General features: G+C 31.1%; 1 protein-coding gene across 3 annotated transcripts in view; it reads left to right on the forward strand.

Moving 5' to 3' along the window:
• LOC122857573 (inhibin beta chain) overlaps positions 1-18,843 on the forward strand; it is a 91,790-nt gene that overhangs the window by 27,630 nt on the left and 45,317 nt on the right. For 2 of the 3 annotated variants that reach the window (XM_044159818.1, XM_044159819.1), the window contains 3 exons: positions 4,366-4,583; positions 4,674-4,902; positions 5,005-5,185. In XM_044159818.1, coding sequence (XP_044015753.1) covers positions 4,366-4,583; positions 4,674-4,902; positions 5,005-5,185 — 628 coding nt within the window. Of the gene's footprint in view, positions 1-4,365; positions 4,584-4,673; positions 4,903-5,004; positions 5,186-5,258; positions 5,541-18,843 lie in introns of those variants that run through there. The other variant, XM_044159820.1, reaches the window with a different exon arrangement.

Genomic DNA, 18,843 nt, shown 5'->3' on the forward strand with positions numbered 1-18,843 from the left:
TGTTTGAATAATTCAATAGTTATCTTATTCTTTCGTGAGTAAATTATTTTGAGTCTCTGTTTCTCTGATGTTTCTCTAAGTTTTTATTCCCTTTCAAGAAATAAAGACAACCTTTTACAAGACCCGAAGGACAATTGTCTTTAAAAAAAAACCAAAAGAGTGACGGAAAGGAAAAGGCATTTCGTAAAGACAATTAAAGAAAATTGTCTTTAAAATAAGGACTAAAAATGAATGACGGAAAGAAAGAGCATTTTTCAAAGACTATAAAATACAATTGTCTTCAAAATACGGATAATTTAAGACGCTTTAAGACGATTATCGTTACTGCAAGATTGAGAAAGACACAAAAGAATCAGCAAGACTGAAAAATTTGAACTCGGGTTAACTCACATATAATAATATACTGCGACAAATTCACACTCAGAGAAGGATATGTTAACAATTAACATACCAATATGTTTACATTAAACATACAAAAGTTTAATGTTAAGATATATATATTAACAATTAACATAGATATCTTAACTGTTAACATACGTATGTTTATAGTTAACATACGTATCTTTACGCGGCCAAATATTTTGATGCGCCAGTCTACTTCTTGTAATCTTTTTTTTTTGACATTATATTGTGATACTATTCTAATTGTAATATAATATAATATGTACTCGTGTTGTCATAAATTTATTTAAATTTAGTTTTTTTGTAAATTCATTTTTAATTTTACATTAAATTTTCATATTTACGTAAACTATCAGCCTAACCTTCAAATTGTGTCAATTACAGATATCTTAATAGTTAACATATGCATATTAACTATTGAGATACGTATGTTTAATGTTAATATATATATCTTTGATGTAAACTTATCAGCCACCACCCATTTGAACATGGCATATGTTAACATTAAACAGGATATGTTAACTGTTAACTTATCCTTCTCTGAGTGCATGCATCATTTATCACAAACTGACTCACTCAGTCATTCTCACTCACACTTACAATACAATCATTCCATCACTTAAAAATCACCTGTCAACAACGACTTCATATTGGCAAATATCTGTAAAACTCAATTATCAACGATAGACACATAATTGTAATCATATACACTCACCAAGAAATTGCAACCGTACAAATCCTCGCACTATACTCTTACTCTTCCATTTACCTCTTTCCTACACATTATTAAACATTCTGAATTAATATAAATCGTGTATTTTTTGAACATTTAGACAATAAAACAATATTTACCAATCAATCAATCAATCAATCAATCAATTAATCAATCAATCAATCAATCAATCAATCAATCTCAAACACACGCATTTCATTTTCCGATCTTTTGACCTTGAGGAGCTTCACCCGAGTGGAAATCTGTTCAGGCTAGCTTGATTTGCCCCCAATCTTGATCAATACTTGATCAATGTTGCCTGAACTCAGGAAACCCGATCAAGATGCTTTATTAAGGACAACCTGCTCAAGATAGGATCAAGAAAACTTTAACTCGTCTGTGATAAGGCCGTCTTGATCCAAACTTGATCAAGAAAACTTTAACTCTTCTTGACCAAGGCCGTCTTGATCAAGATAGGATCAAGAAAACTTTAACACGTCCTTGATAAGGCCGTCTTGATCCAAACTTGATCAAGAAAACTTTAACTCTTCTTGACCAAGGCCGTCTTGATCAAGATAGGATCAAGAAAACTTTAACACGTCCTTGATAAGGCCTTCTTGATCCAAACTTGATCAATAAAACTTTAACTCTTCTTGACCAAGGCCGTCTTGATCAAGATAGGATCAAGAAAACTTTAACGCGTCCGTGATAAGGCCGTCGTCATCCAAACTTGATCAAGAAAACTTTAACTCTTCTTGACTAAGGCCGTCTTGATCAAGATAGGATCAAGAAAACTTTAACACGTCCGTGATAAGGCCATCTTGATCCAAACTTGATCAATAAACATTTATTTCGTAACTTGTTCTTTTTTTAAATACTTTTTGATCAAGACAGAATCAAGAAAACTTTAACTTGTCTGTGATAAAGCCGTCTTGATCCAAACTTGATCCCGAATTGATCAATAAATATTTATTTTGTTACTTGTTCTTTTGTTAAATATATCTTGATCAAGATAGGATCAAGAAAACATTAACTTTTTAATTTATTATATATTATGTTCATTATTACTATTTTTTTTTTAAATATTGATAAAAGTTTTTTTACTGAGAAAAAAAACGCCAAACGTGGCCTAATAATGTCTCAAGACTGGTCTAAATATATAAGCTTCAAAAAATCGCACGGTACATCGTTTCCCTCCGTGGTCGAGCGGTCTAAAGCGTACCCGTTACTGCGTTGGTTCGATTGCCGGTTACCGTGTATTAGAAAAAAAAAAAAAAACTTTCGCGCCCGATAATTATCTAACTCTTCTCTATGACATCACACTTCATAATACAATAATAAAAAAAATAATAATTTGTAAATAATTTTTTTTTTTCAATTTTTCAATCAAGTTTTGATGAAATATCTTGATCAAGTCTTGATCAAGAACGTAACGCTAAACGTGATCAAGATTTGATCAAGATACTTGATCAAGTTTTGATCAAAATTAGGGCTTCATGCGGTACCGAGACTAGTCTCGGTCTCGCATGCGTCGTCTCGCGAGACGCGAGACCGAGACCGAGACCGCCTTGAATCAATAAAACGATACCGAGACCGAGACCGAGAGTATCGTCTGAAAGTCTCGCTAGTCTCGCGAGACTCTGAAAATTTTAAATAATATTTTTTTTTTTTTTTTTTTTCCCTCTTACCGTATCGAATCATATTGAAAAAAAAGAACTGTTATATTCCTGCACAGTAAGACACTGCACAGTAGGGCACTGACGCCAGAGTCACAAGATATTTACAAGCCTTATGTGTCAATGGAAATTGTAAAGACTTAAGTTACGCCAATTATATTTTCCTCAACTGATATTTTTTGTATTTGATGTTTGAAAAGCAATGATTTACTTCTTGGAAAAAAAATACATATCGATGAAGTAAAAGAAAAAAAAAAAGAAAATATACTATTTGTTTATGGCATTTCTAAAGACTTTTCTCAGACTAATTTAAAAAACTTTGGTTTAGAATCGAAAGTTCAAGGTATTACAACTGATAACGCCTCTTCAAATATGACATTTGTTGAAGAACTAGAAAATGAGATGGAAAAAATAGGATACTCGATAAAAAACAAACGTCGTATATAAAAATAATTCTCGTCATAATTTTGTATGATTAATCAATTTTATTAATATTAAAGTTAATAATCAATTTATTAATTAAAAGAATTCAATATTTATTGCATTATTTTATATTTTATAATTTTTACATGGTATTATTCAATCACTTTTTTTACTTTACTTGGACGAATAAATATTAGTATAAAAGCGAGACCCGGCGATACTTGCGAGACGAGACCGAGACCGAGACCGAGACCGAGACCGAGACCGAGACCTGGTGCGAACGAGCGAGACCGATACCGAGACTCGTCGAATCTCGTCTCGTCTCGTACCGCATGAAGCCCTAATCAAAATACCTGATCAAATATTGATCACGTTTAGTTACGTTACGTTCTCGATCAAGATTTGATCAAGAATGGATTTGAAATCAATGTTGCCTGATCAAGTCTTGATCAAGACTTGATCTCAATTTCCACTCGGGCTGTAACCCAATAGCCCTTTTGCCTATGCTATTCTTTTTGAATTTTTACGCTATATTATTACCTAAAAAATTCTATCTTTCTGTAACCCTTCTACTGGCGTATGGTAAAATTTTCATGACGTAATATAATATTGCATAACAGTTCTTTATTTGTAGATGTTGCTAGATGAACTCTTACATTTTCGATAATTCGGACAAAAGAACTGTGATTTCATGATATGAATCTTTCCAAATACGTTTTATGTGAATGAGCTACTCACAGAAAACACTCACTGCAAGTCTTTGTCAACTCTTGATCACGATCAATGTGAATAAATGAAATTTTTTTTGTAATAGTATTTTCTATCTGTACAGAGTAAAAATTGGCCTACAAAAGATTCTTAATATTTCTGCGAGAATCGTTCTCATATTATTTATTGCAATGGTAAATTTGAACGTCATCATTATATTCTGCGAATGAATAACAGATTTATTATCAATTTATCGCAGACAAATATATCATAACAGATATCGTTAATCAGGATCGTTCCAATTTGAGAAACATATTATAACATATTTGAGAAACATATAATTCGATAGCGCATTTGATTCATATATTTGTCAATGTTTTCATAATGTGTGTTACGATTTTCTCGAAGAATCTCAGTTGGAAGTAATCTTGTTTTTGCTTTCAGGGAAAACTCTGAATGGGCAACCATTATTAGAATTTCCGATTTCGAATAATGGGGCGATACTTCAACCTATCAAAGTCAAGAAAGCAATACTTTGGGGAAAGGTCGAGCGTAAATATTCATATCATTATCAACGTCATCCACGACAACGAATACAAAAAAATATTACTTTGTGGGTGTTCAGAGTTAGATGTGAAAATGTAACACATTTGAGAGGCAAAGTACGTAAAAATTTTAATTTTTTTCTCATCTATTTTTTTTAGAATACCAACTTAATAACTATAATATTATACCATCATGCGTTCCAAAAGGAACTTGACAAACACTTGGAGATGATTACTTCACTATCCGTTAACGGAAATCGACTTGGCTGGCAACGATTCGATGTCACTACATTTGTTAACAGTTGGTACATGTTACAAGAAGAATCACGTAGCCGACTAACATTACTAATCGATTGTACAGGTTGTGCGTCAAATATTTATGTTTATACGTTCGGTAAGAAGTCGCACATCAAGAAATCATCTGTAAATATAAAAAGTAAGTTGGCATGGAGGAGAACTGTTTATTTTTCTATCTAGGCAACATCAAAAATATGAAAATAAAATATACAATGCTGTACATTCTGTTCTGCTGTCATAGGTGCCATTCAAGATCAAAACAGACCATTCCTTGTTGTACGCTTAGATTCAAGTGGCATCAAACGAGTAAAAAGAACAGCAATAGATTGTAATGCTGCCGATAAAGGCCTTTGCTGTAAAGAAAAATTCTATGTCAGTTTTGCGAAATTAGGATGGGATGATTGGATAATTGCACCTCAAGGGTAATTACTTGTTATTCTATCGTTATTGAAAATCTTTATGTTTATTTTCATTCAACTTCCATTCAACTTGCAGCTCATATCTATAAAAACCACAAATGTACAGCTCATTTTTTTCCAGCGATAGATGACTTACCGAGTAATAATATAAATAGGTTGCATGGGTATGACGTCACGAATTTTTGATTGATCCATAACTTACTTATTATCAAATATAAATTAAAACTAAAATTACTTTTCTTATTAATATAGATATTTCCCTATCCAATGAGCCTAGCCTCGAATTTTTCAGATGTATAGTAAAATAGATATGATAAGGGGAAACGGTAAAGTCAGATTCTTGGCACCCAGCGGTGAGGGTCACGGCTTATCTCAATTTATGCTATTCTACGGGCAATATCCAAATTCAGTCCCGTGGCACTCCCACGGTCAGGGACGTAACTTATCGTCCATTCTGGTTTCCATGACCGTCCGTAGTCATTTTTATTTTTTGACTAGTTTCGTCTAGTTTTGCCAAGTTCAAATTAATAGACTTAGAAAAAAAAATTAAATTTTACAAAAAAAACGTAAGTTCCTTAAAAAACAAAAAAACTTAGATATCTACATTATTTTACTTAGCTGTAATTGTAGCCACACAATCAATATCTACATTATTTTACCAGCAAAATTTTTCACTTAGCTGTAATTGTAGCCAAAAAATTAATATCTACATTATTTTACTCAGCTAGATTTTTCACTTAGCTAGATTTTGTACTTACCTGCAGTTGTAGCCACACACCAATATCTGCATTATTTTACTTAACTAAATTTTCTACTTAGCTTCAATTATAGCCAAACAATCAATATCTACATAATTTTACCAGCTTAATTTTTCCCTTAGCTGGATTTTTTACTTAGTTTTAATTATAGCCAAACACACAATATCTGCATAATTTTATCAGCTTAATTTTTTTCATTATCTACATCTTTTCGTCAGCTAGTTTTTGGACTTAGCTAGATTTTTTACTTAGCTTCAATTATAGCCAAACACACAATATCTACATAATTTTACTAACTTAATTTTTCCGGAATATCCGAATTCAGTGCCGTGGTTCCTGCGGTGAGGGACGTGACTTATCGTCCATACTGGTCTCCATGACCGTCCGTTATCATTTTTATTTTTCGACTAGTTTCGTCTAGTTTCGCCAAGTTCAAAATAATGGACTTAGAAAAAAAAATTAAATTTTACAAAAAAAAACTAAGTCCCTTATAAAAAAAAAACATAGATATCTGAATTATTTTACTTAGCTAGATTTTTCACTGAGCTAGATTTTTTACTTAGCTGTAATTGTAGCCATACAATCAATATCTGCATCATTTTACTTAGCTAGATTATTTACTGAGCTTTGATTATAGCCAAACAATCAATATCTACCCTATTTTACTTAGCTAGATTTTTTACTTAACTTCAATTATAGCCACACAATCAATATCTACATTACTTTACCAACAAAATTTCTTACTTAGCTGTAATTGTAGCTGAACAATCAATATTTACATTATTTTACTTAGCTATATTTTTTACTTCGCTACATCTATGGCTAAACTAAGTTCCTAAACTAAGAACCTTTCATCGCGGTCGGTAATGAAGATTTCTACTTTACTGACTGATGGTAAAGTTGATTTGGGCAAGTTTCGGGAGTCAACAAAATATGCAATAAAATTTTTTCAGAAATTTCAAAAAAATTTTTGAAATTTTTCCAAAAATATTCTCTATTTTCCATCGATTCCTGAAAATTTTTCTCGTCAGCAATCAATTTACTCAAAATAATAAATTTTCATTATCCATTTATTTTTTGATAATAACATCAGACTGTAAGCTTACGTCATCATTAAGTTTTTTAATTTAAATATCAATTCAACATGAATTTACACAAAAATGATTCTCGTAGAATGTATTCAAAGATAAAAAAATTAAGAGTAATCAAAAAAGTAAAGTCAACTTTATATTTCTTATTTTTCTAAAATAATATAAATCACGTCCAACGTGAAGACAATGATTTGAACGGGGCATCGAAACATGATCCATGACGTACGGCAAGCACGCGCGGTCATTGTAGATCCATTGTCTTAATCATGCATCGCTTTTTATTTTTTGCTTACTTTCCACATTTTTATTTTTCTTTTCAAGACAAATGTATTGTTCTTTTTATTTATTAAATATATTTATTGTTGATTGCATGGTAAATTATTCATCTTTCATTAGTCAGTGGTCAGTTGATCACGCGACAACTACTTCCTTCTGATTATTAAAAAAATTATATATTCAAAAATGTATTCTATCGAAAGGTGTGAGAAACTTGTTAACACTTTGAGTGCGGGTTATTCATCTGCAAATACTATTGAGAGAATTGATCGATGGATCAAATGGGGTATTGCAAATGATTGAAAAATGATTGAACAAATTTTTGATAAATTCAGCTGATTCAGTGGGTGTGAAAAAAAGAATACAATTAGTGGTAGTTAGACTTACAACTATAGTTGAAAAGTTACAAGTAAAAAGAAAAAAAACTTTACATTATGGTGCTGGTATGAGCACTCATCATGATGAACCGACATTGATGACAGAGTAAAATGGAATAACTTGGAGAATATTTTTGAAGGAAATATCATAACTAGAAGTGTGAAAAACTTTTATCATATAAGAGTAGAAGATTTTTAAAAAGATTCTAAGACTGTTGTCGTCAGAAAACTAAAAACTTTTTTGAAAAAAAAAATTAATCTCAAGATCAATTTATGTTTACATTGTGAATATGCGGTTTTAAAAGATGATACAGAAGTAAGAGATATAAAATCTTTTATTACGAAAAATGCAATTATACTACCAAGTACAAATCTCGATGACTGGTTTGATAAACATTTTTTCGATCCATTATTAAAGAAAATTGAGGAGTTCAATCTTGGTATTTCCATGGTAAAATAGAGATAATTTTTGTTTTTTGTGGTGTGTGACTGCAGCTTTACATCCTGTGACTGCAGCCTCGCATTCTGTACAAGAAAATTTAAATCGTGTGGCATCATGTCCACATTTTAGTACAATCTGTGGACATACTGCGAGACATACCAAATTTTGAAAATAAATGTTTACGCAATAGTTTCCAGCAATTCAAACAAAAGTATTATTGCTCCTATATTTTAGAGTGATAATATTAGCGATAAAGAAACGATTCATCTGTTGGCAATCGATAAAAACGAAAATAATAATAAAAAAAAAATGTTATCAATAATAATGACAGTATTTTTGATGATGAATGTTTTTTGGCTGACGACGATGAGGATGATGATGATGATGATGATGATGATGATGATGATGATGATGACGATGATGATGATGATGAGGATGATGATGATGATGATGATGATGATGATCTTAGAGGTTGACTTGGATTATTCAAAATATTTACATGAATGGCATAAAGATTTACCGTTGTTTCTAAAGCAATTCACAGCACCAAACTCAAAACAATCAAAATTAATGAGAACTCTATTTGCGAAAAAAAATAATGTCATACGTTATAGAACTTTAAAACTATATTTGGGTCTTGGCATAAAGTTAGATAAAATTCATCGTATATTGAAATTTAAACAAAGCTCATGGCTGAAAAAATATATTGATCTTAATACTGGTATGCGTCAGCAAGCGATCACAGATTTTGGAAAAATTTTTTTCAAATTGATGAACAACAGTGTGTATGGTAAAACGATGCAAAATGTAAGAAAAGAAAAAAGATGTTAAAATAGTGACAAAATGGGAAGGTCGCTATGGAGCAAAATCACTAATAGCAAAACCAAATTTTCACAGCTGCTCAATTCATAAAGAAGCAATTATCAAAATGTCACGAGGGAAAATAATTTTCAATAAACCAATTTATTCTGGATTTACAATATTAGATCTTTCAAAAATCTGGATCTATGATTTTTACTACAATTATATCAAAAAAAAAATCCAACCACAATTATGTCAAAGCACTTTATATGGATACTGATTCACTCATTTTAAGTTCCAAAGTTCCTGATATTTATGAGAAAATGAAGGAAAATTTAGAAAGATTTGACAAATCAGATTATCCACCAAACAATATTTATGATATGCCAAGAGTCAACAAAAAAGTTATTGGTCTGATGGAGGATGAAAATAATGGTAAAATTATGACTGAATTCACCGGATTAAGAGCCAAATTGTATAGTTATAAAGTCATGAACATTGATGATGATAAAACAATTATATGGCGTGTCTTTTGATCATCAAATATTGAAAAAAAATCACTATTTGATAAGAAGTAAAGAGCATCAAGTACGTACTATTGTACAGAGTAAAGCTGCACTCAGCTGGGCTAATAATAAACGAGCTCTTGATCAAAATGGTGAAACTGATACCTTGCCTTGGGGCTATGACCCCGAATAATCATAAATAAAAATATATTTATTATAAATAATAGTTATAATATATATAAAAAAAAAGCAAGTAAGCACATCTTTTGTTTGATTTAAAGTGTTGACGTTTTATTTTTTGAATTATTTTATAAACAAAAATGGAAATCTGATACTAAGTTGCGCGCATTATATTGTTTATATTTCGTTGAATTTGAAGTAGAAAGTGCTGACGTTTTTTTTTTTTAAAAACTTTTCATAAACAAAATTAGAAATTTGATACCAAAATGCGCGCGTCTTTACTCTTTTGTATATGAGTACCAAAGAAAAAAATTCAGTCTTGAATAATATTTCAGTTATAATGGTTGAATATATTGTTGATGTTCAAGGATTTTATGATGTTGATCAAAGTTTTATTGTTAAAGAATTTGCAACAGCAAATTTAAATCAAGAAGATGATATCAAGTCGGTGGTATTCAAGCCTTCATGTGCCATGAGTACATGATCATCTGCTTGCAAACTGACAAATAATTGGTTAACAAACAATCATCATGGACTGTTATGGAACTCAGGAGACGTGATTATAATAAACATGGAAAAATTATAAATGACAGCCTTGAGTCATCAATTTACGTATATGTAAAAGGTTATGAGAAAAAAAAATGGCTCAGCAATATTTTAAAAGACGATCAAACTATTATCGATTTGATTGATATGAATTGTCCAGCGCATGGCAAACTACCAACTAAGATATGTCAAAAAAAACTATGTTCACCACCTGAGTTATCATCTCAATTTAGGGACTCTTACTTGTGCATTGGATAATGTACAAAAATTGAGAGCATGGTTCCGAACTACCTGGCAACAAAAAATGGCAACAGAAGATATCGCAAATTTATCAGAGAGATACATTTTTCTGCTTTCACCAAACTCAATAAATGCCGTGTGGGACAAATTGCCAGAAAAATTTAAAACAAAAAAAGATTTTCTTCAGTATAAACGCTGCATTGAACATTATCATCATCAAGACAAAAAATCAGATGAATTTGACGGGCCATCACCCATGATGAAAGATTGTACATTATGTCAAAATAAAAAATAAATGAATGAAAAAAAATTTTTAACATACATTGTTGGTTCATTTATTTTAATAATAATTTTTGATTATCAGTAATATATCAAATAAGGAGAAAATAATATATACAACAATTTTTCTGATGTGTAAACATCTTTAGGCGCGGGTTGGGTATGGAGTAAAAGGAAAAAACATAGAGTTCAGACGTCAGATCCGGTAACGGATCTGGACAGGAATCCATTTTCTGTCAGTCTACTGATTTAGTTTATAAATTCCAATATATATATTTTTTTTGCAATTATAATGATAAAACTGTTCGAGTAAAAAAGAACGTCAAAATAAAAATTTCTATAAATTCAAATTTTTTTTTTTTTATTTTAAACCGCTAGATGTTTAACTGAGCCACTAGATTTTTTACTTAGCTGCTAGACTTTTTACTTAGTCTCCGTTATAGCCAAACATATTTTTATCAGCTTAATTTTTCCTTCAGCTACATCTTTTCCTTAGCTAAATTTTTTCATTAGCTAGATTTTTGACTTCACTACAGTTTTTACTTAGCCGCTTAATCTTTTACTCAGTCTCAATTACACTGTAAAAAAAAATTTCTGCAAAATAGAAATTTTTGTCTAGGAAAAAAAACGTTGGAAAGAAATAAAAAGCGGTTTGATTAAAGAAAAAAATATGTCTTCTTGAAAACAAAAAAAATCCTCGACTATATATTTTTTAGGTTCAATTCGAGTATTAGAAACCTCAAATACAGTAAAAATAAATTTATTTCAAACGACTAATATCCTTCATTTAAAACAATTGCAGGAATTGAATTAATTTTTTTCTTATTTAATAAATACATTTGTCTTGAAAAGAAACAAAAGTGTCTAAATTTTAGGCAATGTCGTCTTGCTTTATAACATACTTGGTTTTATTAAAAACAATATTGTCTAAATTTGAGACAATGTCGTCTTGCTTTATAACAGATTTAGTTTGTAGTATAACAAAATTGTCTAAATTTTAGACAATATTGCGTCTTGCTTCATACGATAATAGACTTCGTTTTCAACAAAAATGTCTAATTTTTAGACACTGTTTCGTATTGATTTATAATAGACTTGGTTTGCTTCAAAACAAAAGTCTCTAAATTTTAGACAATATTACGTCTTGCTTTATAACAAATTTAATTTTTATTAAAACGAAATTGTCTAATATTTAGACACTATTGCGTCTTGCTTTATAACATGTTTGGTTTTATTGTCAACAAAATTGTCTAAATTTTAGACAATGTCGTCTTGCTCCATAAATGATTTGGTTCTATTCAAAACAAAATTGTCTAAATTTTAGACAATATTGCGTCTTGCTTCATACCATAATAGACTTCGTTTTCAACAAAAGTGTCTAATTTTTAGACACTGTTTCGTATTGATTTATAATAGACTTGGTTTGCTTCAAAACAAAATTGTGTAAATTTTAGACACTTTTTGTCTTGATGTAAATACTTGTACGCCTTGATTTATGAATAAAGTCCCTCAATTTTATATACAATTTGTCTTCTTACATGCAATAATATTCTTGAATAAAAATAATAACATTCTTTTTTCATGGACACATATTGCCTCGAATCAATACTTAATTTTTTTTTTTAAAACTTTATTTTCTAAATTAAAAGCAATAATAGAATAACTCAAGACGTAAAAAGATATTTTAAAAGTTTAATAATTAAAAAAAAAAAAAAATTATTTTTTTTCTTGTTAATTACTCTTTATCCTGATTGTTTACGTCTTGAGTTATTCTATTATTGCTTTTAATTTAGAAAATAAAGTCTTGAAAAAAAAAAATTAAGTATTGATTCGAGGCAATATGTGTCCATGAAAAAAGAATGTTATTATTTTTATTCAAGAATATTATTGCATGTAAGAAGACAAATTGTATATAAAATTGAGGGACTTTATTCATAAATCAAGGCGTACAAGTATTTACATCAAGACAAAAAGTGTCTAAAATTTACACAATTTTGTTTTGAATTAAACCAAATCATTTATGAAGCAAGACGACATTGTCTAAAATTTAGACAATTTTGTTGACAATGAAACCAAACATGTTACAAAGCAAGACGCAATAGTTTCTAAATATTAGATAATTTCGTTTTAATAAAAATCAAATTTGTTATAAAGGAAGACGTAATATTGTCTAAAATTTAGACAATTTGGTTTTCAGGGAAACAAAATCTGTTATAAGGCAAGACGTAATATTGTCTAAAATTTAGACAGTTTCGTTATACTACAAACTAAATCTGTTATAAAGCAAGACGACATTGTCTAAAATTTAGACAATATTGTTTTTAATAAAACCAAGTATGTTATATAAAGCAAGACGACATTGCCTAAAATTTAGACACTTTTGTTTCTTTTCAAGACAAACATATTTGTTCCGTCGGAAAGAGAGGTAAGCGAGAAGGGAGAGAGAAAGAAAAAGATAAATTTTATTTGAGAAAAAAATGAGTTTGAAAATGTAAAGTAAAATAAAAGGTAAAACACACAACACATTGAGCCAGCAGGTCTAATCTTCTGACGGCACGAGCCGATGCCGACTAATCCCTCAAACTGACAACGTTTGCCATTAGAAAAATGTTGCAGTTTGAGGACAATGAGGATTAGGCCGCTGACCTCGAAGACCACCCAGTCTTTCGAAAATAAAATAAAATAAATGTAAAAACATTTGGAAGTTTTTGTCGGGCCCAAGCGACGCTTGGTTATACAAGCGTCATTTGGCCTTCTAGAATTTTCCAGAGTTTTCCAAGCCTAAGGCCCAGAAGCTGGTTAGCGTCCTGGACTTTTTGGCAAGTTAGTTGCTTTGGCAATCCCGTAGCCCACGGAACTCTCTCTTGTCACTTGCTATTATAAAAATCAACTTAAATAATTTCAAGTTTAATAAAATAAAATTAAATCAATTTCATTAATAAATTAAATAATAACATAAAATTTAAATAATAATTTACATGATAATAATTAAAATCAAACAGTAAAAAACGAAAAATATCATTGTGTTAATCATTTAAATTAACTACCTTCAACTCCTTACTCGATATAAATCCCTTAACGGGCAATATATCCAACATTTTTTGGTGCCGAAACCAGGGATCGAACCAGGGACATTTAGATTAAATAAATTAAATAAATTAATATATTTATCAAAAAACAAAAAAAATAAATATACAAATTAAGTGAAGTAATTTAATTTAACCGAGTGACAAGTGCGTACATTTGTGTAACTTATACACTCATAATAAATATATATACAAAATATATTTATTATACTATAAACAATTTGAACAATTATATTCAAACAATATAAATTAATCAAAGTTAAAGTGACAGCATTTCATTTGTGCGCAAATAATATTAAACTAACAATTAAAATATATATAATATATTCATTATAAACAGTAAGACAAGTGACAAGTGCCACAAACGATTATCAAAACTTGAATTATACATACGTATATACAGACACATACATGCATATATGCACTGACACGTATACACTCAACATATACGTGTGCATAGACACATATACACTCAATGTATACGTGCGCATAGACGCAACTACGCACAAATCTCAAGTGATAGATAATTGTTGTCAACTATTATAAATAATGAACAATAAATCTAAAGAACAATTTAGATAAAATAAATATAAAAATAAAAAGTGATCAATATAACTTAATAATTATATTTGTGTTAAATATAACTATGAAACATTATTATAAAATTCACACATAAACATTTGTGCATAAATCATAATTGAATAATATAATTTTCAGTAATTATATTTGTGTAAAAAAAATAATTAAAAAGATAAACAACAACGTGATCCATCCAGCCAGAGGTCATTGAGTCAGCAAACCTGCAGACGGTCAAGTTCTACCAGCTCGAATCAAGGATCAACAAACGACAAGTCTTTTGAATTTTTATCGATTAGAATATATGTGCGATAACCCCAAATAATCAATTAATTATTAAATAATCGAATTAATACGTTTGAGATGTTTTTTAAATAACCGCTATAATCAATTTGATGATTACAGCCTGAAATTATTACAATTATCGAAGTGCTCAGTTGATCATTTGTTTAGTAAAAATCGAATAAATTAAAAAATTAAAGTCAACAATTATTGATTAAAAAATTAAATATTTAGAAAAATTAAATGTCAGATAATCCAATTAAATAATTGAATTATCAATCAAATTATAAAATTAATAAAAAATAAGTGAATGATCAATTGAACAATTAAATAATCGAATAATTAAAATAACCAAATAGTAACAATTACGTAATTGAAAATCGAACATAATCGAAGAATTAAAAAATAAATAAATTATTAAAGAATTCAAAAAAATATCGACGAATAACCGTGATCAATCGATAATCGAGAGATCATAAATAATTAATCGATAATCGAGCAATCGATTATTGATACGATCGATACTGGCGCTCGGAACATCATCGCATTCAATTCTTCGATAGAATTACAATTTTGCTATCCGTTTTAAAAACTAAATTAATTGATCAATCGTTTACAGTTAAACTTAGTTGCCTTTCACGTAAGTTAAATGTCTAACGATTGTACAAAAAATTAAAGAAACACAATTAATAAAGTATCGTAATAAATTCTAATAAAAAACAATTTAAATTTTATTAATCAAATTTAATATCGAGCAATTGATAAAATATATTTGAAATTGTATCGAGTTGAGTGCGTTGGTTTTTGACGTCCGTTATCGTATTGTCAATAAAATAATCGAATATGGTGAATATAAGGACCATCGCCCAAAAAAGGGCAACTTTGAAAACTCAGATGACGACCCTCCGGAATTTAATGGACACCGAGTCTATCGAAGAGACAAACATTCGATTACGCATGAATCGAATTACCGAATTATACAAAGAATACGAAATACTCCACGATGAGGCAACGTTCGTGGAGCCGGATAACGAAAACCATCAAGTCGAATATGACATAATACTTGAACGATACTTTACGTTAGCAACTAAGGTAGAATTAATTTCGCAATCAATCGAAGCAACTTCCGTTCCTCCAGAAAACATTCAAAAGAAAAGCAAAATCAAATTACCACAAACTCAGATCCCAAAGTTCAATGGAGAGTTTGAGAATTGGTTGTCATTTAAAAATGCCTTTCAAGCTATAATTAGAGCACATACAGAATTAGACGAAATCGATAAATTCCGTCTTCTTGATGATGCCATAATTGGTGAGGCAAAAAAGAAAATTGCAAATTACCCAATTGCCGAATCAAGTTTCGAAAAGGCTTGGGCGACTTTAGAACGGGCTTATGAAGTCAAAAGAATAATTATCTCGCGCCATATAGCATCGTTGATTAATTTGCCCGCCCAAGATAAAGCATCTACCGAAGGTTTAAACAATCTTGTTGATCAATTAAGACTTAACGTAACATGTCTCGAAGCTTTGAACGTACATGTTGGTCCGGAAATGCTCATCGGTCTTTTAGAGTGTAAGTTGCATAGATCCACTGGTCAAAAGTGGGTCAACACACTCGAACGAGACACATTTCCCACTCTGGATTCTCTCTGTGATTTTTTGACTAACGAAGCAATTTGTTTAGCGCAATTCAAGAGAAAAGAATCCGATATTACCGAATCAAGTAAAAAAGTTCAGCCTCCGTCTAAGAAGAGGCGTTTTAATAATAAACCAACAAATAAACCAACAAATAAACCAAATAACACTAATACTCATTCGACATTTGCAATCAGCACGTCCAATAATTGCGTCATTTGTAACGACCGGCAACACCCTCTATACACGTGCGAAAATTTTAAAAAATTATCTGTGCCGGAAAGACGTGAGATCGTAAAAAAAGCTAATCTATGTGAAGTTTGTCTTCGCTATCACAGAGGTGAATGCTATCTAAAAAATTGCAGGTTATGTAACAAAAAACATAACATACATTTGCATGAAGATATCCCAGTCTCTTCAAACAGAGAGACTAAGTCCAAAAATGCAGAGAAAAAGAAAGAGTGACTAGCCGGAGAAATTCCTAACGAGCAGGGCACATGTCTAATGACGCGATCACTAAAGCCAGCTGTTCCTCTGCTGACTAGTGCTGTGGTGAGAGCCAAGGGTAGTTCACAAAAATTCATCTTTTGTCGAACTCTTCTAGACACCTGCTCGACCGCTAATTTTATTACTCATAGGCTAGCCTCTCGTTTGAATTTACCGATGAAAAAATGCTCTATCCCTATCAACGGTCTAAATTCAATGACAACCATGACACAAGGTACGTTAGAGTTGACAATTTATGCGCACTCTAGTGACTTTCATCAAACTCTTACATTTTTCTCCATACCAGAAATTGTAAGTATGTCACCCCCCGAACTTTTTCATGACACAAATTTAAAAATACCAAAAAATATAAGATTAGCAGATCCTAAATTTTATATGCCACAGCCAATAGATATGTTGATAGGAGCCGAGCCGACTCTATCTTTGATGTCGGTCGGTCAACATAAATTATCAACTGAAAATTATCAAATTTGTGTACAAAAAACTTTATTAGGTTGGATTGTGGCAGGGACCTCGAGGACTACAGATCAACCTGAGTCCCTATCTTGTCAGCTAACTCGGCTTGAGAAGCAATTAACCGACTTTTGGAGGTTAGAAGAAATCAGTTTTGAAAAACCGAAGGCTGAACAAGATATGTTATGCGAGAACCATTTTATTAATAATATTTCACGGGACCCTAGCGGTAGATATATCGTGAGGTTACCATTTATCAAGGGTGATCACACTCTTGGCGATTCTAGGTCAGCTGCCTATAGGCGCTTCCATACCCTAGAAAATAAATTTCGATCCAACAAAGAATTAAAATTCGAATATTATAAGGTCATGCAGGAGTATATTGATCTCGGTCTCAGATGACTCTGATCATAATTATTTTTTACCACATCATGCGGTCATTAAGGCATCAAGCTCGACCACCAAGGTTAGAGTGGTCTTCGATGCGTCCGCAAAATCGAACAATAATAAATCATTAAATGACATATTGATGGCTGGCCCGACCATTCAAGACACGATTTTCAATCAGCTGCTCAAATTTCGTTCTCACAGATACGTCATTACTGCTGACATTGAGAAAATGTATCGCCAAATTTTATTGCATAAAGATGACCGCGCGTACCAAAGAATACTTTTAACGACGATCTTTTAACTGGTGCTAGTACGCTCGAAGAAACGCGTCAGCTCCGAGATGAAATAATCAGTTTATTGAAATGTGGTCAATTTAATATTCGTCAATGGGCCTCCAATGACTCAAAAATTGTGTCAGATTTGTCAAATGTTAATATTAATTCCAATTTTTCACTTGATAAAGACTGTACATTAAAAACCCTTGGAATCGCATGGGAAACTAAACCTGATGTGATTCGATACTCAGTCAATTCCATTCAGATACCGGAAAAGGTTACTAAAAGAAATATTTTATCAGAAATTGCCAAAATATTTGATCCACTAGGCCTAGTTGGACCAGTTGTCTTGCACGCAAAAAAGATTATGCAAGACATCTTTATGCAAGGCAGGCTAAGGTTGAGTGGGATGAATCAGTCCCTATTCATCTATATACACTATGGCAGACTTTTGTCAAGGAATTGAATTATTTAAATAATATTTCCTTTGATCGTCATATTTTGACTGACATATGTTGTGACGTTCAGGTCCATGGTTTTTGTGACGCCAGTAACATCGGTTACGGCGCATGTCTTTTTTTGAGAGCCACGTTACCAGACCAGTCAGTGCATTGTCGGCTACTTTGTGCTAAATCCAGAGTAGCCCCCTTAAAATTAATAACAATACCTCGTCTCGAGCTTTGTGGAGCTCAGGTATTGGCTCAATTGTATAATGAAGCTTCCAGCTCATTTAAATTTGTGCCTTCAAAAATAATCTTCTGGTGCGACTCCACCATTGTTTTACACTGGTTGAAGACTCCTCCTAATTTATTAAATATATACGTTGCCAACCGAGTAGCAAATATTCAAGAGCTTTCTGGAAAAGCTTGTTGGCGACATGTCAAATCTGAAGACAATCCAGCTGATGCACTATCGAGAGGTCAGCTGCCTAAAGCTTTAGTCGAAAATAAACAATGGAGCTTCG

The sequence above is a fragment of the Aphidius gifuensis genome, linkage group LG5, assembly GCF_014905175.1.
Source record: "Aphidius gifuensis isolate YNYX2018 linkage group LG5, ASM1490517v1, whole genome shotgun sequence".
NCBI lineage: Eukaryota > Metazoa > Arthropoda > Insecta > Hymenoptera > Braconidae > Aphidius > Aphidius gifuensis.